The 24,297-nt window shown below is 50.6% G+C and overlaps 1 protein-coding gene across 1 annotated transcript in view; it reads right to left on the minus strand.

Moving 5' to 3' along the window:
• SLCO2A1 (solute carrier organic anion transporter family member 2A1) overlaps positions 1 to 20,873 on the minus strand; it is a 78,251-nt gene extending 57,378 nt beyond the window's left edge. The window contains exon 1 of the mRNA XM_082624850.1: positions 20,472 to 20,873. Within this exon, the coding sequence (XP_082480976.1) occupies positions 20,472 to 20,567 (96 nt within the window). The 5' untranslated portion in view covers positions 20,568 to 20,873. The remainder of the gene's footprint in view (positions 1 to 20,471) is intronic.
• Between the last annotated feature and the right edge of the window lie 3,424 nt (positions 20,874 to 24,297).

Consider the following 24,297-nt stretch of genomic DNA (forward strand, 5'->3'; position numbering starts at 1 on the left):
AAATTTGGGTACAGAGACACAGGACGCTGGAGGCACAGAGTGGAGTGATGTGGCTAAAAGCCAAGGATTTCTGGCAGTCACTAGAGGCACACCTGCAACTCCCTTGGTCCTCTTCCCTCAGTTCAGTGAAAGAATCCTGTCCCTCTGGCCCAGATGTCCCCAGCTGACCCTACTGGAAACCTGGTTCACCTCTCCCGGGCCCACCACCCTTCCTCCTCCAGCTTCGGAGAGAGTCTGTGCTCACCTGCTCTCCAGCTGACTGAGGAAGCAGGTTGCCTTCTTCTTCAGTTGTTCAAGTCCCTCTAAATTCACCCAGCTAGTTTCTTAAGTCCGCTATGACTCATCATTGTCTTCTGTGGACAAACACCAAGACAGCCGAGGCCTCCTGCGCTGGTCACCCATTCCCTGCCTCACTCTCTCCCACCCTTGATTTGATTGCCTCGGGGCTCCACTCCCCTGCCCTGGGTGCCCCCCTCTCATTCCCGGGCTCTTCTGCCTTCTATCCACACCTGGGGGGGGGGGGGCCTGACTGCTCACATTCCATGAGGATTTTCCCCCAACACAGACCTCTCCTCTGTGGGAGCCAAGCAGCTACAGGAAGCCCGTGTGGAGCGGAGGGGCCTTCCTTCTCTCCACAGGCTGAGACGTCTTCCTTCCTTCCCTCCGAAGCTGTCCTGTAGGGTGCTGTGCCTTCTCGGCTGGCGGCACATTCTCCCAGGTAGCAGAGTCAGTCTGCAGGCATTGCTCCACAGGCCAGAGAATGTCTACCCACCCTTTCTTTAGACCTTGTGAAAGACAGAACTCCAGATCGATTGGCTTTTCCACACGTGCTCTAAACCTGAGCCTGCAACATGTGTACCTGAAAGAGGCCTCCTCGCCTTGCAGGGCTGGGCAGCCCCGTCACACTGAACTTGAACTCAGCCCTCTTCATCCAGGTTACAACTCCTTGTGCGGGCTGCCCTCTGCCTAGAACATGCTCCTGCCCCTTTGCCTCCTTGCTGGCCTCACGGACTCCCCTGTCAAGCGCCGTTTGCACATCGCTTCCCCAGGAAGCCTTCCTGGTCCCTTTTTAGGCTACTTGGCTGCTGTCACGTAGCCCCACAGGGACCTGCGGACCCCTCTCTCCGACGCCATCACACTCGTGATTCCAGAGCAGTGATGCGGGCATCCGCTCCCGAAGACCCTCATGTACTTCAAAACACGCACAAGGCGAGACACCCTGCACTGGAGGCTGTGTCTCCCTATGAAGACTGAAATGGAACCTCCCTCTGGCAAAGGTGCAAGCGCGGTTTACAGTTCCCGTGGCCTGCCAGCTCTGACAGTTCTTACTGGGGGCGGTGTGTGCATGTGTGGCAGGGGCTACATTATTGCTAATTTTGCCCAGAAGGAACATTTGAAGTAATGTGATAAGCAAATATTCATTGAATATCATTATGGGCCAAGCATATTCCAGGGGAGAGGCTAGACTCCTCTGGGGCAGTTTGTTAATAAGATGAGGTATGTGTACACAGTAGTGGCAACTACTCTCAAGGCAATATGGCAGATGCCAAAGGGGCTCAGGACACACGAGGGCGAGGGAGAGGTCCCTGGAGAAAGGGAGGTTGGACTTAGGTCTTTGAGGACGAGGAGAACATCAGAAAGTGGAATGGAAAAAAGGGGCCATCCCAGGCCCAGGAGGCAAAATGAAGAGTAGAAAAACACAAGCGTGATTAGGGGTCAGGAAATGATCTGGTTCGTCTGAGGAAGTTCTGGCTAACTGAGAGGAGAAAACCGAGTCAAGTAAGAGGATTGGTACCTGAGAGGAGCCACAGAATTTTCTCTCTCTCTGGCCATCACCGACGACTTCTGAGCAGGGATAATGCATGTCAAACATTTTTAGAAAGGTTAAGCTGTAACAGAGTAGAGACAGGGAGGCCAGTGAAAGATCTTGGGACAAGGTCGAAGAAGCCTCTAGTCAGGGGGTGGCAGTCAGCAGGGACATCAGCAGGGGAGAAGGTCATGACCTGATGACTAAGGAGAAGTGGGGGATGGTGAGTGGGCATCTGAAGACCAAGGAAAGGGAAGCAAGGAGCTCAAAAGGCAATGCAGAGCAGGGTGAATGGTGGGAGGCAGAGGTGGGCTGTGGGGCAGGGGAAGGCCCAAGTGGACATCCAGGTAGCCATCCCTGGTTTCAGGCTAGCCGGCAGGTGCCTCTAGGGAAAGATGCCCTCACTTCTGACAGCTCTGTAACCCCACACCCCAAGAAGAAAGGAGAAGATCCCCTCAGGACCAAACGGAATCCAAGGACTAATCACTACATTAAAATGGTGACTCAGTAGCTACTATTTGGGGTCTTGAAATAAATCCCCCTAGGGCTTTATGTTGGCACTCCTTGAGCAAGACCGCAGCTGTGGGAAGATGTCTTGTTCTATTATCTCTGTTACCTTTTGTTCCTTCTCCCAGAGGTCAGAGCCTCGTGCCTTGTTAGACTTCACACAGCTGCAAGTCACCGTCTGTAAGATGGACAGGTTGCCTGCAAGGAGCCCCAAGGATATCTCCTAACAGAACTTCACTTGCTAAATTTGCAGAAGAATCAGGAGGACAAAGGGGCTTTTGATGAGGTTTTCTGGGACATGTGAATCCTGACCTGAAAGATAAAGGATCTGGCGCCCGACAGAGGCTATTTGATTTCTAATATGATTTGGTCCAAGTCCAGTCCTTTGTCTAGTCTTGAAATGGGTAGAAGTCTGCCCCTCTGGTCCCCTTCTCCAGGGGTGGGCAGCTTTGTCACTGAAGGCTGCATCAGGATGAGGGTGGTCAGGGCATCTACTTGGTCTTCTGTAGTCACCCCCGGCCAGCACAGTGGCCTGGGACACCTTTGTCCCAAGGAGCCTCTATTCCAGGTCTACTCTCGCCATCACTTCAACTTATTTCTGGACTTTTCTGGGCTGAGGGCTGCTCCTTCCATGGCCTCACCTCCTGGACTTTCCTATGTGCCTCCCAAGGTGTTCCCCTTGCCCTCCGCCATGTCTGCCTTCCTTCCCACTCCACTCTTCAGATCAGCAAGGAGCAGGGAAGAGGGAGAAACAGTTGCGGGGCCTGGAGAGGGGAAGGTAGAAGGAACTGGGTGGGATCCAGCCCTCGGCTGACAGGAAAGGATTTTAGTCAGCACTGCAGAAAATGCCCAAAGCCTTTCTTGGAAAAGTTTCCTCAGGTCCCAGGTTTGGCCTGAGAGAGGAAAGGAAACTGTTACACGGAAAGGTCAAGGCAGGGGGCCAAGTGAGGCATGCTAGCCTCTTTCCCATCACAAAGCCACGTTTAGACGAAAGCAACTGAACATCCTTTCCTGGTACCCACACCCTCCGTTGCTCCCTCCCACCCCCGCTGCCCAGGGCCCCAGGGAGCGAGCAGGGGAGTGGGCCACAGGGGTCCCCGCTGTTGCGGGGGTGGGGGTGGGGGTCGTTTAGGCTGTCAAGGTCCTCTCTGTGCCGTGAAATGGCCAGTCTAAACACAGGAAATGAGGGCAGGAGTGGGAGCAAGGGGAAAGCAAACCAATTCCTCAAATTCCCTGTTTACCTACGGTAAGCAACAAGCTATAAATGTCATTAGTTACGATGCCCCTGAGCTCGGCCTCCGAGAACATTCGCCATTTCCAAGCTACCTGTGGGAAAAAAGAGTGCAAAATGGAACTCCGCCGAGCACAGCACGCCTGTGTGCCCTGAGCTCCCCGGAGAGTCTCTGAATCCCAGCGTGTGGCCGCGGGGCTCCTCAAGGCCAAGAAGGCTCTGTCCACCCCACCCACCTTCCTTTCTCCGCAGGGAGCTCTGGGAGGCCTTCACTGGCCAGTCTAGAATGCTTCCCAAATTTTCTCCCTTCAGTTCCTCTCCACACGAGAGACTCATGTTCCCTGGAAACCATTTCAGTTTAATACGATGACTTCCCATTAATCACTTTAACGAATACCTTGGGGACAAGACTATCACAGCCACCTCAGTGCCCTCTGCCTGTGAATCAGTGCTCTGATATGTGCCTTGCCTTAGAGCCGAGGTTCTCGACCTTCAGGGTGCATCAGAGTCGCCTAGAGGGTTTGTTAAAGCAGCGTGCCCCACCTGCAGCTTTGGATTCAGTAGATCTGGGGGATAGGGCACAAGAATTCACATTTCTAACCAGCTCGCACTTGACGCTGAGGCTGCTGGTACAGGGACCACACTTTGGGAACCACCGCCTCAGACTCAGGTCGGTCCCCCTGAACCCTAACCCAATCCTTACTTCTGGGCGCTTCTTTCCTGGAGACAAGGCACAACGTCTGTGTAAACCCTTTACAAAGGAATGGGGGTAAAACTGAGACACACCCTTGATGTCTCTGCCCTCCCCTTGGCCATCTGCCCATCTGGGTACGGGGTCTGCTCGCACAGTGAGGCTCTGTCCGCGCTGTCGTGTGGGCCGAGAGCACCCCACAATTAGCTCTGACTGGGAGCTTCCATCCACCTCCCAGCTCCTTTGAACCACCTCGCCTGGAGCTCTTGACAGCGAGTGCAAGGGAATGTGATTTCATCTTCCACACCTGGTCTGTTTGGCTGGACTCTCTCCTGGCAGGTTTCAAAACTCCTGAATGAAATCATCAATAACCATCTTCAGATGGGGAAAGATTAGCTGAGCAAATACTCGACGCCTACCAGCCGCAGCCCTGGGAGGAGCAGACGTGAGCTCACCCACCTTTCCAACACTGCGGGCGATTCATGTCTGCAGCCCAGGGGGCTGTGACCTCAGCAGCAGGTCACAGAACAAATACTGGTGGGCAGCATAGGAAGGGTCACTGAGACGCTGGTGATATGCTGGGCATCTGCTCTGTGTAGGGGAGAGAAGCACAGCCCGATCCTGGAATTTTCAAACTGTGGGAAGGACAGGATGGAGTGCCCCGCTGCAAGCCTCCTTGTGGAAGCTCGCCCCACGCACAGCTTCCTCCCATCAGGGACGTCAGCAAATTACCTCTGGCCCCCCACGCCCCTCCTTTCTCAGGGCTATTGCCCAGGGGTGCTCACCTCTCCTTCCTGCAGGACATTCTGTCCCATACTTGTCCTGAATGTCACTGCCCTTTGACCTGGGACAGTGCTTTTGACGTGTCAATTTGGCCATGCTACAGTCCCCAGTTATTCAAACACTAATCTAGGTGTTGGCTATGAAGGGAGTTTGCAGCTGTAATTAAAATATATAAATTTAAGGAACATTATTTTAGATATTCTGATAATCTGGGTGGGCCTGATTCAGTTAATCAGAAGGCCTTAAAAGCAGGGTGGAGAGAGAGAGAGAGAGAGAGAGATTGATTCCCCTGAATAGGAGCTTTGGCCCAATGCCTGTGATCATTCTTTCCTGACTGCCTGCCCTGTGAATTTTGGATTTGCTTATTCAGCCCCACAACTGTATAAGCCAATTCCTTGAAATTAATCTCTTAATGCATATATATATATATATATATATATGTATACACACACACACACACACACACATACATGTGTGTGTGTTTGTATCTTCTATTGGCTCTGGTTTGATTAAACCCTACAGTAGAGAAAAAAATGGCCTCCCCAATGCCTGTGTACTGATATTAGAACCTGTGAATACATTGCCTTACATGGCAAAAAGAACTTGGCTGATATGACTGAACTAAGATTCTTAGCATAGGGAGGTTATCCTGGAGTATCTGGAAGGGTCCAGTGTAATCACAGGGGTCCTTGTAAGAAGGAGGCAGGAGGGTCAGAGTCCGAATAAAAGATGAAAAGGAGAGATTTCAAGATGCTGAACTCCCGACTTTGCAGGAAGGGGCCAAAAGCCGAGGAATGCTGGTGGCCTCTAGAAACTCGGAAAGGCAAGGAAACGGATTCTTCACTAAAACCTTCAGAAGGAGCACAGCCCTACCAACACCTTGATTTTAGGTCTTCTGTCTTCCAGGACTGTAGGAGGGTAAGTCCATGCTGTTTTAAGCCACTAGGCTTATGGTGATTTGTCACGGCAGCAGTAGTACACTGACACAAACCCTGGTTCATATCGACTCTCCCCGTCTTCCCCCGCCTCAGTGCCCTCACTCAGGCCGCTTCTCTTCCCTCGGCAGCACCACACCTTCCCATTTTTGACGTCTCCTGGGGTCTGTTCTCCAACTTTCCACAGAAAGTCTCAACGGTCTTGTCTGTTCAGCCCCCCTCCTGAGAACAGGGCTCCCCCTTTTTTTAGAAAAGTGTACCTATTCAACTGTGAGAAGCCCCCACCTTGCCTCAGGGCACGTGACCCAGCTGAACCAATGAGAGTCCTGCCCCAGTAGTTTTTCAGGTTGGAACTAAATGAAGAGCAGCAGGTAAGCTGGTTGCTGACCATGACTCAGCCACGAAGAGGACAGAGGTTTACAATGGAAGACAGTGACGAGAGGAATGAAGAAGAGAGAGGAGACGGAGCCAGCTGGCGCTCCAGGCCACCTGCCCAGATCCGTCACACAGTCTTCTATTGTGTTTCTTGTCTTTTTCTTGTTGGTTAGCAGGAGACCTTTGTATAGTCTAGATATGAGTCCCTAGTCAGTTTAATTTTTTTTGAATTTTATTTTATCTATTTTTGATACAGCAGGTTCTTATTAGTTATCTATTTTATACATATTAGTGTATATAGGTCAATCCCAATCTCCCAGTTCATCCCACCACACCCCCGCCCCGCCACTTTCCCCCCTTGGTGTCCATACGTTTGTTCTCTACATTTGTGTCTCTATTTCTGCCCTGCAAACTGGTTCATCTGTACCATTTTTCTAGGTTCCACATATCCTAGTCAGTTTTAGACATTGCAGACATCCCACAACCCGTCATTCTGTTTGCCTGAAACACTATTTTCTGTTATTAAAGTAGATAAATCTTCCTTCTTTAGTGGGTATTCTCCTGATATATCTTCTTCTGTCCTTTGATTTTCAACATTTTCTTTTAAAGAGCATGAAACTAGATTCTCTCTCTCTCCCTCTCTTTTAGGCAGTCTGTCTCTAGCTTTGAAATGGTGAGAGTACTCCATTTTCTGACAAACCTAGATTTATGTCCCCTTCATTTTATTGTGCTCCTATTTACCATAATGTTTTCTGTTTGTTTGTTTTTGTTTGCCTTTTATTCTCCTCTTTTCCAGCCCTCTTTTGGTTGATTAGGTTTCTACTTTTTACACTCTTCTGCTTTGGAAGGTATGCATTCAATGTCTTTACACTGAATGATTACCCATACATTTTAACTTAATGTTTGACTTAAGAAAGACTAAAGTTAATTAATTATTCCACTCTCCTCCCAAGCAAGCAAAGGACTTAAGATTTTAACTTCAAATTTCCCTGCCAATTCTTCATATTATTGGTATGTCTTATTCTACTTCCATCTTTTCTGCCCTCCATAAATCATTATTTTTGTCTATTCACAATCAATAATTACTACCATTCTGTATCACCTTTTTCTGTGCTTGATTTCTTTCTTTATGAATTTCATCCTTTCATAGTTTATTTTAGTAGGACTCACAATTAGTAAATTCTCTGCCTTTGTTTGAAAATCTCTATTTGTCCTCTTGAACTATCATTTAGTTATAACATTTGAATTTGGTGGTGATTTTCTTTCAGCATATTGACGAGTATTCCATTATTTTCTAGCATATCTATTTATTTTGGGAAGACTGTTATTGGTCTAATTATTGAGTCTTCTGCGTAATCTATAACGTTGCTCTAGTACCTCTTAAAGTTCTTCTGTCTTTCCTGTTCTGCAGTTCCAGTATGATATGTATAGGTGTACTTTTTTGTAAATTCCTGTCAAAACTTACTGTGCTTTATTACTTTGAGGTACCATATGTCTTACTAATTCTGGAAATTCTCTGTCATTTTTTCAGTATTGACTATTACCTATTCATTCTTTTCTCTTCTTGGGGACTCATTTCAGACTTATATTGGACTTTATTTTTACTGTTTTCATGTCTCTTAACCTGCCTTTTATAGTTTCCACTTCTTTTGTTTTTGTTGTGTTGTTTTACTCATGAAACTATACTTTATTCAGATCTCATTAGCTTTTCTCTTCTTCTGTCCCAGGATCCCATCCAGGACACCATACCACATTTGGTTATCAGGTCTCCTTAGGCTCCTCTTGGCTGTGACAGTTCTCAGACATTCAGACATTCCTTGTTTGGAGGAGTACTGGTCAGGTATTTTGTAGAATGCTCCCCAGTTTGGGTTCGTCCATGATTTTCTCATGGTTAGACGGGGGTTATGTTTTTGGGGGGAGGAAGGCCACAGAGGTAAACCACCCTTCTCACCACATTAGTTAAAGGGTACATATTTTCAAGATGACTTATCACTGATAATGCTAACCTTGGTCACTTGGCCAAGGCAGTGCTTGCCAGGTTTCTCCTCTGTGAAGTGTCACAGTTTCTATTTCTTTATTCCTCTGTGCTGCATTCAGGTGACTTCTTCAACCCTATCTTCCACTTACTAATTATCATTTTGTGCAGATGTCATTAAGTTAAGGACTTCAAATAGGGAAATTATCTAATCTGTTAATTAACCAATCATTGTATCTAATCTGCTATTTAACCATTCGCTGAATTTTTACTTTCTGTATGTATAGAATTCCCATTTGTTTCTCAAATCTGCCTGTTCCTTTTGCACAGCGTTTGTTCTTTCCTGGTGTTTTCTATTTTTTCTTACACTTCTTTAAACATTTCAATGTATTTTTATAGTCTCTTTCAAAATGTTCCATTATCTTAAAATCTTGAGGTGCTAATCTTCCCCACTGAATATATGTACTGCCTGTGGCTTATGGTGGGTCATTTCCTGTATAACTGTTTATCGTAAGCTCCTGTTCCACAGACATTGTCTTCTCTTGGGGATACCAGTTGGTTTGGACTGTAGAAGTATCCCTCCAGAGTGGTTTTGCTCTTGTGTCTACTAGATGGCAAAGAGTTGTCACCAGCCTGGAATGAATTTCTTACCCTAATTTATATGCTTAGAGATTCCCATACCATGTGGATAGTATACATTCTGCTTCCAAGTCCATGTGGCATGGACTTGGTGTTTTGATTTCTCAGCGGAATTATTTTACCCAGAGGCCCTGTTAGAGATATACCTCTTACCTGTAACAGGGTGGTGGGCAAAGTTTTACAGGTTCCTTTCTCAGCAAGGGACCCAGTTTCATGCATGCGTCTTCGTGCCAGCTCCCCATGTCATCTTCGGTGCCTGTATGATTACTAATACCCAATCTGCAACAGGAGTTTCTTGAGGGTTTCTTTACACACAGCTTCCCCTCAACCCCCGCTGGCACAGTCATTGTTTGGGCGTCCAACTCATTCATCCTTTCTTGCCCCTGAAGATTTCACTTTCTTTCTTGCAAGTTCAGCTCCACATTTAAATATTTGATGGTGTTCTATTTTATGCAGCAACTCTAGGTATTTGTAGTAGGGGGGTCCCATGTTTTGTAAACCTGTCATATGGATGAAAACCACAATTCACTATAGTTCTTTATGACCCATCTTTTCCCAACTAACCAGAGCCTTTGGAAGACAGGGACCTTGCCTGATTCATGGTTGTATTCCCCATGCAGAGGCTAAATAGCAGAAGCATGAAGGTAGCATGTTAGAGTTCAGAGTCTGCGGTCCCAGATGTACTGAGCAGAACTCAGTTCTGTTTCTACCTTCTCCTCCCTCACAAAACCCAGTTCTTTCCCCTCTTATTTGACACATCTTATAACTTTGCATCTATTTGTGCATCTGCCCACTGTTTACATCTCTCGTGAGGGCATGGCCCACTCTGTTTTGTTCATCATTGTACCTCCAATGGTTGATGGTAGGTGATCAATAATTACGTGTTGCATGAATAAATGAACAAATGAATGCATCTCAGGCAGCTGTGCTGACACCATTCCCAGCCTCAGAGTTCTGAAACCCCTGCTGTTTATGACATCAGCAGAGTCCTGCCTTGCAAACAGTGGGTCACCAACTGACTCAACGCTCACCAAAATGACTGCGTGAGAGCCAACCCAGGGATGTCACCACATCCTCCCAAGTATAAAACTCCAGGCTCAGGACCAGACCCCAGGCAGCCCTTAGCAGATCCTGTCCCAGACTCTGCCCTCACCACCTCCCCCTGAGGCCCATTCTTCCTACGTGGCACGGAGCTGATCAGGGACACTCACTCCCCTAAGATGTTTGGCCAACCCTTAGGGCTGGATTCCCAAGCTCTGAGCCAGTCCTCGGGAGTGGGGCACCAGAAGAGCAGAGAGGCCTTCCTGGACAGAAACATTCTCAATCTTCCCAGAAAAGAAAATGTTCCCTAGTTGTGCTTCTCTTTAAGAGTTAAAGCATTGTTCTCTGACTTCATTCACCTCCCTCACTGAGGAGCCATAAGACTCCAGTGAAATAATAGATGTAAAAACGCAGTGACAACAGTGATGGGCACAGGAATGGTCCTTACAGACAATCCCGTCCCCTGGCTGCCCTCCTGGCCGCATCTCTGGTGCATCCTCAGGGACCTGGAGATCAGCCTCCTCCCACCTTACGTCTCGCTTCATAGACCACAACGACAGATCTCGTGGCACCAGGCAAAGGTGGGTGTCACCGCAGACTTCAGGGCTTTTAATTGGTAGTGTTTTCTAATTATAAATGCAGGATATGTGTATTGTAGAAATATGGAAAACATAGAACGTCACAAAGAAGAAGAAACGATTTACAGGGTCCCACTCAGAGTGCTATCTCTGTTTAGGTATATACCCTCTTTAAGTCTCGTGACATTTAAAACTCTGGATCATCTCTTCATCCAGTTGTCCACCCTGCTACCTCTACTTAACATTATAGAACGAACCCTTCCCTCAAGTTGAAACTTCTCGCAATAAAACTTTAAAACATGTCTTATAAATATCTCATAGATGGATGTCCCATGATTTATATATTGCCTTGCCAATAACTAGCTATACGAGTCGTTTCCTCATTACAAGTTTCTGAACAGACGAGTTAAATGATAAAACGTTGTTCAGCAGACTGGGTTTCCAGTTGCTCAGGAAAGGTTTCTAAGCCACTTGGTCACTGTCCCCACCCCATGCCGGGTCCCTGGTCTCAACACTTGTGTGCTGTGGGTGAGACAACGTGCCACAAGAGAGGAAGACTGAGGAAGAAGGACCTTCCGGGCCACCAGTGTCAGATGTGGTTCAGGAAAATAAAACAATAAATAGGAATAAGCAACCCTGCTGTGTCTGTCAGTATGGGGACGGAAGTAGCAGAGTCCTGGCTCGGCTGGTTGGGGTTTGTGGTGGGAAATGGAGAGCAGCCACAGAGGACAGGGGCTTAAGACAGAGTGCCCGAATTGCAGCTCTGTCACTGTGTGAGGTGGCAGTTTCCACACGCTGCCTGCCACTTTCCTCCACTACACAACGTGGACAACATGCACCTCGCGGCACAGAGAGTGTTTCTGGAAGGACCTGCCCTTGTTATTTCACTAAATTTGGCACACGTGGGTGCCCCCCAACAAAGCTTTTGCATTCACCACTAAATATCCACACGTCCCCTTATGCTTTATCACACAGATGTGGCCTAATGAAACGTGTCCGTCTTTGTGATGATAGCTCAGAAAATTATAATTGCTGCTAAAAATGTGTTGGTGCTGAGGGTGGGAATTCTAAATACTTGTGACTTTAAGGTCAACCAATACAGGCTCGACTAACGCCTGTCCCCACTCCTTGTTAACTGTACGTGTTTATGTATTAAATTCACATGTGGACTCAGTGGGCCTGCGCTTTCCCGGGACACAGAGGGAGGAGGCTGGAGCGGCAGCGAGCCCAGGAGGGCAGCCTCCTGACAGCAAGGGCAGTTTGGAAATGAAGCGGCAGCCACAGGGCCCTGAGGCTCACTTTCCAAGTCAGTGACAAGGTCCAGGGCTGGAGACAGTCTGCTAGACAAGGCCGGTTCTACCTCGCTTGGGCTCGGCCAGACTGCGTGGGTGGGATGTGGGCGTTACAGCCTGGGGCACAGGCGGGGGTCCACAGGAACGTTCCCACTGGCATTAGGCTGGATGCCCTCGTAAGGGTCTCTGTCAGGCCCCCTGATGATCAAGTCAGGGACTCTGGTCCCGGTGAGCCCCTTGTCTACTTGCTCCAGAGAGATGTCGCCCAGCTGGGGGCCGGGGGGTGGACCCAGTGACCTGTCCAGGGCTCTTGCTGGACTCTCCATGAAAGTTCCAAGTCAGGGAGAAGCAAGAGCTGGGGTGAGAAGAGAGAAAGACGGGGGTAAGAAGGAAGAGTGTGAGAGCCGGGGCGGGAGCAGGCCTGGGGCTCCTGAGAGCATAACAAACCGGGGGGTCCCCATCATGGGAAGGTCTCTGCTGGTTCCAGGAAACCCCGGGCCCACCAGCCTCCCTAAAGCCTGAGGTCCCCTCGTGAGTGATAACCACAGCCAGCGAGGAAACCTTTGTGATCTGGGACAACAAGGGTCGGAGGGCCACACGGGCCCCTCAGCAACACCCACCTTCAGAGCCTGGCCCGGCTTTTAGAGGAGGGTAGCCCAGGACACGTGGTGGCTTTCTGTTTCAACCTAGTTAGAGGGACTTGTGGGAGAGGGGAGACTGCTTTCTACCAGAAACAATGAGGAGAGTGGCCAGGAAGAGGGGGCTCTGCTAGCTTCACTCTGGGGGATACACAATTCTGAACTTCAGTAATTCTATAGGTGAGGGGCACCACGCTTCTATAGCTCAGTTTTATCATTACTCGTATGGATTCTATACAGTAAGACGATAAAAATGCTGCACAAATCACAACGAGCAATGAAGGCAGGGCCAGGCGGGAGGACTTCCACGTACTAACAAGAGGCAGAAGTGGGCCCTGCCGCTTGGTTTCTCCCTGGAAGCCTCCAGCTCCTTCCTGCCATGAGTCCTTGAGGCTTATTTCCATTGCTGGGCACTGTCCCTGGCTCTCCATGGGCACCTCCCCTGCCCCACAGTCAGTGGGTGGAAAGTCCATTCTTGTAAAATGGCAGTGGGGTGACCAACTTATCCCAATCTGCCCAGACGTCTTCAGTTTTAAAACTGAAAGTCCTGTGTCCCAGGAACCTCCTCGGTCCTGGGCAAATCGGGGCAGTGGGTCACACTGAGAAGCAGGGCCCTACAGGCCATTGTTTCTTGGAAACGTGGGTGTCTCTTCGAGAGCTGCGTGCAAACAGCGAAGCCTGGGGAAGAGCCTCCCACTGTAAACATGCAGAAAAGGCTCACGAGTGAGTGAGGCCCAGGCTCCGGCATCCACACTCTGCATTTTAACTGAGGCCTTTTGTGCTCTAGGCCAGCATCTCTCAAGGGTGTTGGATGGAGCACCCTTCAGAACATAAATAGGTATGGTTGATGTTTGGGTGAACAAAATAAAACTTGTCATCAGGACTCTCAGGTTCCTACAGGACTTGGTGCACACTAAGTGACAAAGAAAGGGTTAGTTTGCCCATATTTATACAGGCAGCAGTCAGCCCTGTGGGGGTCAGTGCCAATGCTGACCAGACTGAGTGTCCCACGCGTCACAAGTCCTGGGGTTACTGCGCCGGCTGGTGCCTTCTCCCCAAGCCACAGCCTCCACAGCATCTCCACCCAACAAGGCAACGAGGCTGGGAAGACAGCTCTGGGAGAGGGCTGCTCACTGGATAGGATCATCCCATCCATCCAGTCCACAGTGTAGTCTGAGACTCCTGGCCTTGGGTTCACCCTTCACCCCGATCAAATTTAATCCATCCCAGGGAATCAAGGTCCACGAAGCCAAGAGAGCTGGGATTGATCGCAGACAACCCGGCCAGCCGCACCCTCCTCTTTTGCCAGGTTTCAGAGCAGGTCTCCTGGCAAAGCTCAGACCCAGCTGGCCTTGCTCCTGGTCTCATCTCCATCAGCAACTCAGCATGAGATGGGAATCTGAGAACCTGAAAGGACCTCAGAGATCACTGAGCTCAGGCCCCAAGGTTCACGGACGAAAGAATCCAGAACTGAGAGGCATTCTGGGGCCGTGGGAAGAAAGGGGCTGGGAGTGAGATGACCCTGGTGGGAATTCCTGCTTTGCCATTGATTGGATATGTTGTCTTGGATGTGCCTCGATTTCAAGTATGAAATGGAGATGCTGATACCTCCCTTGCAGGGCTGTCATTACGAATAGAAAAAGCTTAAGAACATAGACTGAAAAATCAAATTCAAGGGAAAAGACAACCATTCAGCTAAGGCCAGAAGAAAAGCTGGAAACACGTAAATATGTAAGATCTCATCCACCTACTAAAAGCAAGCTTTAAATCTGTCCTTAAATCTTCCTAAAAGGCAAAGTAGAAGAGAAACTGAATGGGTTATAAGGTTTGGTAATCATTCCATTGCAGAATGAAAATCAAGTTTTACCTGATATCAAGACTTGCTGTTTAGCTACAGTAATCAAGACATTGTGGTATTGGCAGAGAGATATACACATACATCAATGAAACATGATAGAAAACCCAGAATGGACCCACCCAAGTATGGCCAACTGATCTTCAACAAAGATACAAAGGCAATTCAATAGAGAAAGGAGAGTCTTGTCAACAAATGGTGCAGAAACAGTTGCATAACCACAGGCAAAACAAGGAACCTTGACCTAAACCTCACATCTCTACAAAAATTAACTCAAAATGGATCATAGATTTAAATGTAAAATTATAAAACTTTTAGAAGAAAACAGAGGATTTCTCCTTTAGGAGTTAGGATTTGGTGAAGAGCTTTTAGACATGACACTAAAAGCAGGTATCCAGAAAACTAAAAATTCATAAATTGGACTTTATCACAATCAAAACCTTTTTCTCTGTGAAAGATTCTGTTAAGAGGATGAAAACATAAGCTATAGACTGGGAGAAAATATTTGCAAACCACATGCCCAACAAAGGACGTGTATCTCACATATATAAAGAACTCTCAAAACAACAATTTAAAAATCCAATAAGAAAATGGAGGGACTTCCCTGGTGGCGCAGTGGTTAAGAATCTGCCTGCCAGTGCAGGGGACATGGGTTCGATCCCTCGTCTGGGAAGAACCCACATGCCATGGAGCAACTAAGCCCGTGAGCCACAGTAACTGAGCCCGCATGCCACAACTACTGAAGCACGCACGCCTGGAGCCCATGCTCCGCAACAAAAGAAGCCATCGCAAGGAGAAACCTGCGCACCGCAACGAAGAATAGCCCCAGCTCGCTGCAACTAGAGAAAGCCTTAGTGTAGCAACAAAGACCCAATGCAGCCAAAAATAATAAAGAGAAGAAGGAAGAAAGAGAGAAAGAGAGAAAAAGGAAAAGAAAAATGGACAAAATATATGAACAGATATTTCAGTGAAGAGCATATACACATGGCAAGTGAGCATATGAAAAGATGTTTAACATCACCAGCCATTAGGGAAATGCAAATTAAGACCATGATGAGATCTCACTACACACCAATTTGAATAGCTAAAATACTCTACTTCCAGTTCCCTGAGACCTTGCACAGGTCTCCTCCTCCCCTCCTGGGCCCATTTCTTCATCTGGAGGAGGTTCCTGCTGGTGTTTACATTCTATTGTTGCATAAAAATGGGGTCTTCCGGTTTATTTTCACCAGGGGCAGTGCCTCTCTGTAGGGGTGGAATTCTTAAAAAAAAAAAAAAAAAAAAAGGATAGCTAAAATAAAAAGCAGTAACAATACCAAATGCTGGCCAGGATGTAGAGAAACTGAATTTCTCATACCTTGCTGGTGCAAATGTAAAATGTTATGGCCACTCTGGAAAAGAGTTTGGCAGTTTCTTTTAAAAGTCAACGTGCCATTACCACATGACCTAGCAAATGCACTCCTGGGCATTTACCTCAGAGAAATGAGAGTTTATGTCCACACAAAAACCTATACATGATTGTTCATAGCAGCTTTATTTGTAATAGCCGCAAACAGGAAACAACCCAAAGGTCCTTCAATAGGTGAATGGTTGGACAAATCACGATACATCCATGCCATGGAATAGTACTCAGCAATAAAAAGGAACAAACTATTGATACATGGAACAGCTTGGGTCGATCTCAAGGGCATTATGCTTAATGAAAAAAGCCAGTCTCAAAAGGTCACACATATTGCATGACTCCATTTATATAATGTCCTCAAAATGACAAAATTACAGCGCTAGAGAACATATCAGGGATAGGAGTCGGAAGGAGACCTTTGTGGAGATGGGATAGTTCTGTCTTGAAGCAGTGGGGTGGTGGCTCCCTGAATCTGTACACACGATCGAATGGCCTGGAACTACACTCACACATCATGGCAATGTCCATTTCCTGCTTTTGGTATTACGCTATAATTATGTAAGATGAAATCCTTGGGAGGAACTGGGTAAGCACAGGACCTCTCAGCACTGTTTTTCCTGTGCATCTGTAATTACTTCAAAATAAATCCCTCTGCCACTTGTTCTGTGGCAGCACAGGTCACGAATTCATCACCAGGAGACACGAGGAAAGCTAGGAAGGGCTTTGAGCATAGTTACAGGAGGAAAGGGTCTAAGTGACCTTTGACCCCCACCCCACCCATTCCCATAGTTCTCCCTCCCCACCCCCCAAACCATCGCCCAAAACTGCCTCCCCAACACACACACACACACAAGCAGGGCAAGGTGGGCCTCTCAGGGGACAGACACCCTGGAGATCATAATATATGCTGTCCCCAGTGTCAGAGAAATACACCCTGGGGTGGCAGGAGCATATCTTAATCCACCAGGTTGATGAAGGAATTCTTTGGCCCAGGGGGTTCTCTTCAGAGTGTCTCCCCAAGCATGGATTGCAGGTTGCTGGGATGCAGCACTTTCCTCTGGAAACTGAGAAGTTAAGCCCAAGCTGCCCATGACTGGGGGGGTCAGAGGCCTCAGGACGTTATGGACACAGGCCAGGACAAAGCACCTCTCCCTCATTCGGGGGCCTCCCTCCCAGGTGACAGGTGACAGGTCACCAGAGCCACCCAGGCCAAGCTGTGACATTCGTCTGTCCCTTTCTTCCCACTGTTCCTCCCCAGCCTTCCGTCCCCACTGACCGGATATCCATCATTTCCCTACCTTGGGGCCCTGGGTGTGTTTAAGTTCCCAAAATTTGGGCAGCAATTAGCAATCGACCACTCCTTCTATAAGACAACCTCAGTTTGGCCCCAAAAGTTTCATTTTCAGAAGAAACAGATCTCTTTGAGGCTGCCAGGATAAGTTAGCCAAAATGCTCCCTGCTAACTCCCCCACCCCTGCCCCATAATTGTTGAATGAACCTGTTTTTAATTTAGAGCTTTGGAGTTCTGGATGCCGAACTGCTCCCTCTACCAATGACGGGCGAGCAGGTCCTCTAGTTCTTAAGAATGCTGTAACCCAGAGGCGATTGAGACTGTCTCTAGATCAAATACAATTGTACTGACTCCTGCAGAAGGGAGTACCGAAAACTCAGCCTGAGCCTGAGAGTCGCAGGCTCGAGAGGAGATGAGGAGGAATGAAAGGGTCTGAGCCTGTCAGTGCTTAGGGGGATCTGTGCTGCAGCCATGGCAGTGGCCCCTGGTCACGGCTGGGATGTGTGTGTCACCAGGGCCTGGAGAAAGCCCTGACCGCTCGGAACAAGCACACGTGAGGAATCTCCACGCGCTGACGCTGAGCTGACCAGTGCCGTGCGACAGAGAGGGCCAGGCGCACAGGGGTTGGGGTTCTGACCTGGAGGCTCACGCTCCTGGTTCCTCTACGCTCCACCCTTTCTGGCTATGTGTCCAAGCCCAAAGGACCAGCCTCACTAAGCCTTGTTTTCCTCATCATTAATGGGGACGGTAACAGCATCCAGTTGACAGAGCGGTAATGAGGACTGCATATGGGTAAGGTATTTCCATAGTTCCCAGTAAATTCAGACAGATCTGTTGCTGCTTGCTACTATTGCTATTTTTGGATATTATTATTAACTGTAGTTTTTCTTAACTATTAACTATGTCTCATAGAATGAGGCGTAATTGGTGGAATATTCGATCCTAAATGACGTTTGAATTCACAGTCTTGTTTGTTGAGGCGAGAACTGACCTCACAATGATGCCAATCCCAGAAAGCCCAGTGTGGTTTACAAAGCCATTTCCTCTGCCTCGTTCCACATAATCCTTACGACGGCCTCCTCCACCCTGCCTCCGGGAGGAGGGAATTGTTCATATTACCCAGTTTTTTTTCACATAAGGACTCCGAGGCTCAGGAATGCTTCCCTGTGTTACCTAGTTAGTAAGGGGATGGCGTGGGGCTTGGATCTGAGTCCCCTGGCTTCGTCTCCTTTCCCTAAACCGTATGCTATGTGGCATTTTGCAGGAATGTCATAAAGCCTATTGGTTAGCCTGTCCCAACAACGAGGAACCTAGAAAAATGACGGGTCCTCAGGTTGGGTGTCCTGTGTTCCTCCCATGTCACACAAGTCACGACATGCGCAGTCCATACCCCCCTGGGAGGGTGCGTGGCAGCCACCAAACCTCTCATTGGGAGAAGGAAATCTCTCATCAAATAGCAAAGCCCCCAGAAGCCAGCCCTACCCCCGGGAAGAAACGACTTCAGGGAGTTTAACTAATGGAATTCCCGCCCCCAGATGTGCCTTGAGATATCCAATCTCCTCCCTGGTTTCAGGCGGATAAGTGAAGCTAAGGGGAAGTTGCTCCTAAACTCTGGTCTTAGAATTACTATGGATCCACGGAGGCAATGATTAAAGGAATCTGGTTTTTAGAGTTCAGAAGAACTCCTAACTGGTATGAGCCTTCCGGAGGCCAATTGGCCTGGGCCCAGGCCTCAGGCATGTGTGGCTAAGTCATCAGCACGTGATAAATTATCTTAGTTTTATAGATCTTCAAAGAAACTGCTGCCATAAACCCATTTATTTTAGGGACTCAGGGCGGGTCTAAATGGATCAATCTCGTTTGGGGTTACCCTCGATGTCAGCCATCCCTCCTGCTCCCAGCCCTAAGGGTGGTGAAAACAGAGAGAGTCGCCCCCACCCTGGCTCCCTCCTGGGCCTCTCTCTTTTCAGACCACCCAACCGTTGCCCCTGCCCTTTCCCCCCAATTCCTAATTTATAGACCCCAAGTTTTCCACAATTCTCTGCTGAAACTTCTCTAAACTCCTTTAAATGATGGAACCCAAACCACACACAGTGTTCTCATCAGGGTCTGGCCAAAGGTGAGGAGGTTTGAGGATTATTTTAAACTATCTCAAAATTTCTATGTCTTATTTATGTCCAACCACGGAATCAAGTCAACCTTTATTTAGTGTGGTGTGGGGAAAGAGCAGAAGCAGGAGTGGGGAGCCCAGCTCTACTGCTAACAATATGAGTAAGTACATAGATGGGCTCCACTGTGACCTCCAGATCCTTTTCTGTTGGACACACATAACTGGTCCACAGAGACCCCCATCCTCCATTTGTATGTTCTGGGTTCCCCTTAATTGCGCCACTGGAGGCATTACCTAGCCCCATCCGATTGTGTGATTGCCAGAAACCACCATAATTCCCACCCTGACCCCAAGGAGCCGTGACCTGGGCTTTACAACCTCCCACATCCTCACCACAGGAGGTGCATTTCCTCAGTTGCTTCTGCAGTGCCAGAAGAGGCAAAAAAGCCCGAGTGTGGATTCAACCATTCCAGTCCTCTTGGACCTGTGAGGGGCTGGAAGGCATTCCTGACCTCCTGGGGAGGTAGGCGTCCTCGCCACACTACTGTCTACACCCCTTCACCTACTCCCCGTAACTTGCCAGGCACCTGCCTAGGCTTTACGGAATAGACTGCGAAAGCCGCGGCTTTCCTGGGGCCAGTTCCGGACCAGGAAAGCTGGTCCAAGAGCTGCAGTGTTGGTTGCCAGCCTCGGGGGAATTCTCAGCATTGCAGGCAGCAGCCCGTTCAGGTAGCAGAGCTCACACGCTGCCGCCCTTGGAGCAGACGAAAGCCTAGCGGAGACGAGCCCCTCTGCCAGACACCCAGGATGAGATGGGCTCTCATCTTCACCTCAGAGGGACCCCAGCCTGTCCCCTACAAGGCGCCAGACACGGGCAACTCCAAGCCCACTCCCTTAACGAAGTAACTGCCCACAGGAGCCCAAAAAGGTGCCCCGGGGATGTTCTTTTTCAAAGAACAGAACAATTCCCCCGGCTAGTGCCAGGACTATCTGAATAGAGTTGGCCCAATAAGCAAGTACTTTCATCGCCCTGTTTCCTACCCTGACGAGGGCGTGTGAGCACGCGCGCGAGCACATACTCGCGCAAACACATGCACACACGCACACACGCCCAGCACGCGCTTCCCTGGCCAGGTGCCCCCTCGCCGGCGGCGCGGGGCCCGCGGGGATGCGCCCCGGAGCGTGACACCGACGGATGGACGGCGGGGGAGGGAGCCCGCCCCCCCAGCGTCTCCCGAGCGCCCGCAGCGCCGACGCCGGGACCCCGCCGAAGGTGCGCCCGGCGCGGCTCGGGCCAGGACGTCCCGGGTTCTCCGCTCACCTTAACGTTGCTGAAGATAGAGCGGGGACAGCGGCCGGCTCGGCCCGCAGAGGCGCCGCTGCCCTGGCGCGCGCCGGGCTCGGGTAGGAGCCCCATGGTGGCTGCAGCGCGGGGCCCGGGGCGGGAGGCCGGGCGAGCGGGGCCGGGACGCCTGGGCTGCGGCGGGCGGCCGGCGAGTGGCGGGTGCGGCGTTGGTGGCCGGAGGAGGCACGCGGCGCGGTCGGAGGAGACTGAGCGCGAGGGTGCGCGCCCAGAAGTTTTATAAGTGGCCGCCGCCGCCACCGCCGATGATGAAACGCGCGCTCCCTCCTCCCTCTTTCCCTCGGGTGTCAAAGGCGCTGCGAGCCCCCGCCCCGCCGCCGCCCCCTCAGACAGGTGTGACGCGGTGGCCGGCTGCGCTTGACCTCGTTCCGGCCGGAGTTGTCTCCGCGCCCGCAGCCCTGCAGGGACCCGCGAGGCTCGACCGCCCCGGGAGAAGGTCCCGCCCGCTGGAGGGTGGGGGCGGGAGGGGGCGGGAGGTGGCGGGCCCCGGGAGGGGGAGGTCTGAGGGAGGGGGCGGGAGGCTGCGGAGTGGGGGGGCGCCCGGGGCGCTGACGGGGAGGGGTGAATGCCGCGGGCCCGCAGTCTGCAGGGGCCCCGAGAAGGGATCGGCAGGGCTGCGGGGGCCGGAGGAGACTGGCGGAGGAGCGAGGGGCGCCGGGGGGGCCAGCGGGAGCCAGGGGCGTCGGAGAGGCGCCGACGCTTGTGAAGGGAAGCGGAGCCTCCGCGCCCCTCCCGACGCGCTCAGGGAGGTTTACGGAGTCGGTCTCTGCTTGTTTGCACTCGCCGAAAACCTGGGCTCTCAGTTCCGCTGACGGCTCTGAGACTTGCCGAGGCTCTGTTTGCGTCCAAGGACTGATTTATATTTAAACTGCTCTTTGCGCTGCAGAGGGGCCTGGTAACAAAGGTGGAGAGGTGGGGGCCGCCCCGGGCGGGGCCTGGACTCTCTGGACGGGAGCCAAGGTAAACTGGAGGTGCTGTCCAGTGTCAGCATGGCTGCGCCTGGCCTGGAGTGTTGAGGGGAGGGGGGAGGTCGTGGACAAATGGGATGCACCCACTGATCTCCTTTGCAGGGCTGGAAGAGAACAAACGCTTACTTTTTTCCCCAAGATCTTTGCCACCAGCAGAGGTAGTGCGGAGAAGAGGAAGAAGGTGACACTTTCGCGATAAGGGTAAGAAGGGTCTGCCCAAAGCAGCTGCAGTAAGGGATCCAGGTCTGGGAGTATTTGTCTAACTCCCTAATTCCTGTAGTTCTCTGCAGAACCAACCTCTTCAAGCCCCCACCCTCACATCCCCCCTCCCAGCTATTCCCAGGAAAAGATGCCCCTCAACTCCCAGGAAGATTCGGCTAAGACAGGGGCCACAGGACAGATGGACCATGTAGGTTTCTTACTTCTACCCAAGGCCTGATGCCTTTCTGGGCCTGGTCTGGGCTGTCCGATGTCCAGGGGCTTCTCCTTTCTACCTGTGGCCCAGGACCCTGGACACAGCGACACACAGTGCTGGAGGAAAAGCCATTGGACACTGTACTCACCCACAGATCGAGGGGCATCAGAGAGGCTTTCCAGAGCCCTGCAGCAGCCCCAGATCCAGAGTAGGCATGAAACTCTGGTCACCAGTAAGCCGTCTTAGAGAACTTGCAACACAAGAACGGCCTTCCCCACGGAGCACTCAATGTGCGCTGGGCGCTGGGCTGTAGCAGCCATGATGGACTGCGCCAGGCATTCTGCTGGCACCCCCAGGCACAATGCCACAGAACCCCAGCATTAGCCCAACAGTTATCAGCACTGTCACAATCTGGATTTTACAGATGATGATGAGGTCAACCAAAAAGAGTGACTGGAAGTCATACACCTAGTAAGCGATGAAGCTGGAACCGGAACCCTGCTTTCCTGACTCCAAAGCCCAGACTTGCAGCACTATGCCCTTTGAAAAGCTATCTGTCCCAGCAGCCTCATTTCACAAGTGAAACCAAGCAGAGACCAGAGAAGGCCCAGGCCAAGGTCATGGTCACATTAGGGCCGCCATGACTGGAGCGTCTTCCTCAAACCTTGAGTGAGTCCTTGCCATGGTCCTCTGATAGAATCCTAGGCAGGGTCAGCCTCTCCAGCCCTCACCTTGTCCTGATCCATTAATCTTGCCTCTGCCCACTGTCAGGACTAGCATCATCTTTAAAGAAAAGGTCTATTCAGAAATGCCCACAGATGGTTATCTGCCATCATCTGCCTTTTCTATGGGGGAGTGCAGCTAAATGTAATGGAGACCCAGCTGAAGTTGGGGCCTCAATGGGATTTATTTGTCTTTCATAATAAGAAGCCACTAGTAGGTAGTCCAGGGGTCATGACCTAGGTCCCTTCAAGATTCCTTAGCGTGTGACTCCCGTCCTTATGGCTGGCTCATCGTCACAAGATGGCTGCTCCACCGCCAGCCTCCTCTCCTAATTCCAGGGAGGAAATGGAAGACAGAAAACAGGAAGGGGCCGTGAGCACATCAGGGAAGCAAATCTCTCCTGTGCACGCTCAGCTACCTTTCCTTAAGGCTTGCTGGCCCAAACTGGGTCACATGGTCACCCATTAGAAGGCGGCTAAGAATTGTAGTTAATACTCTAGCTGCTTCCTTTCAGTGTCTACACATAGGGTAACCCATTTCCCTCAAAGAACACCCCCAGGGTCTGTTTCTAAGGCTCTTCCCAGATCCTCTGATTTCAGCAAGTACTTCTCAGCACTAGAAAAACAAAGCACAAGGACAGTTCCTTGTGAACTCTATGAACTCAGGGTGGGGAGTGAGGAGAGAAAGCATCAGTGTGACATAGGAAGAGAGCTGTTGTGCACATCTGCTATGGGAACACAGAAGAGGGGTCCTAGCTCGTCCTGGGGCAGCAGGAAGGCTTCCTGGAGGAGGTGACTTTCAAGCTGAGCCCTAGGGACTGCCAGGATTGGGAGGCTTAAGGTGAAGGAAGGTAAATCTGCTCCATGATTTGAGTCTGGCTGGAGCATGAGACCTGGGGACAGTGGGAAGGTGTGCGGTGAAGAGGTTGGGACACGAGCGGCATGCAGTGAAGTGTAGGTCTTATCCCCAACATAATGGAGAGCCTTTAAAGTCTTCTGAACAGGGGGTGACGTGGGCTCTTTGGCATTTTACATGGGCCTCTCTGGCAGCGGGGTCAGAGTGCAGTGGGGCAGTCTAGAAGGCATCTCAGGAGCTCTGCGGGGATGACGCCCAGGGTCTGACTTGGGCAACCTGCATCAGTGACACCAACTACTAGCAGAGGGGACCAGAGGGGTCAGCAGCAACTGGGGGAATGTGATGAGTCCTCCTCGGTTCCTTTTGAGTTCCGACTGCCTGGAGCACATGCAGGCAAGGCGGCCAGCAGGCAGACTGGTACAGGGACCCAGTGCTCAGGGCGGACGCTGAGCTAGAGATTGTGGCCTGGACATCCGCATGGAGGCAGTGGGTAAGCCTCAAGAAAGGATGAGTCTCCTGGTGAGAATGTGTTGGAGAAATAGGTCCAGGACCAGCCACAGCAACATCCAGGTCGTGCAGGGGATGGAGCCAGCAATGGAGACAGAGGGGAAGAGTCCAGCATGGAGGGAAGTCAACCCGGGAGTGCACGTCCACATGTTGATATAGCCCCAGGGTAGTGTTTCGAGGAGGAGGAGGTCAGGAGCATGCCTAGGACGGTGAGGAGGGAAGATAAGACCCAAGGGTGGCCATCGGGCTGGCTATAGGCTGGCACCGAGGACCTTGGCAAGTGTTTCTGGTGAGTGATGTGAGCAGAAGCCAGACG

This window comes from Mesoplodon mirus (assembly GCF_964341445.2).
Source record: "Mesoplodon mirus genome assembly, chromosome: 6".
NCBI classification, from domain to species: Eukaryota; Metazoa; Chordata; class Mammalia; order Artiodactyla; family Ziphiidae; genus Mesoplodon; species Mesoplodon mirus.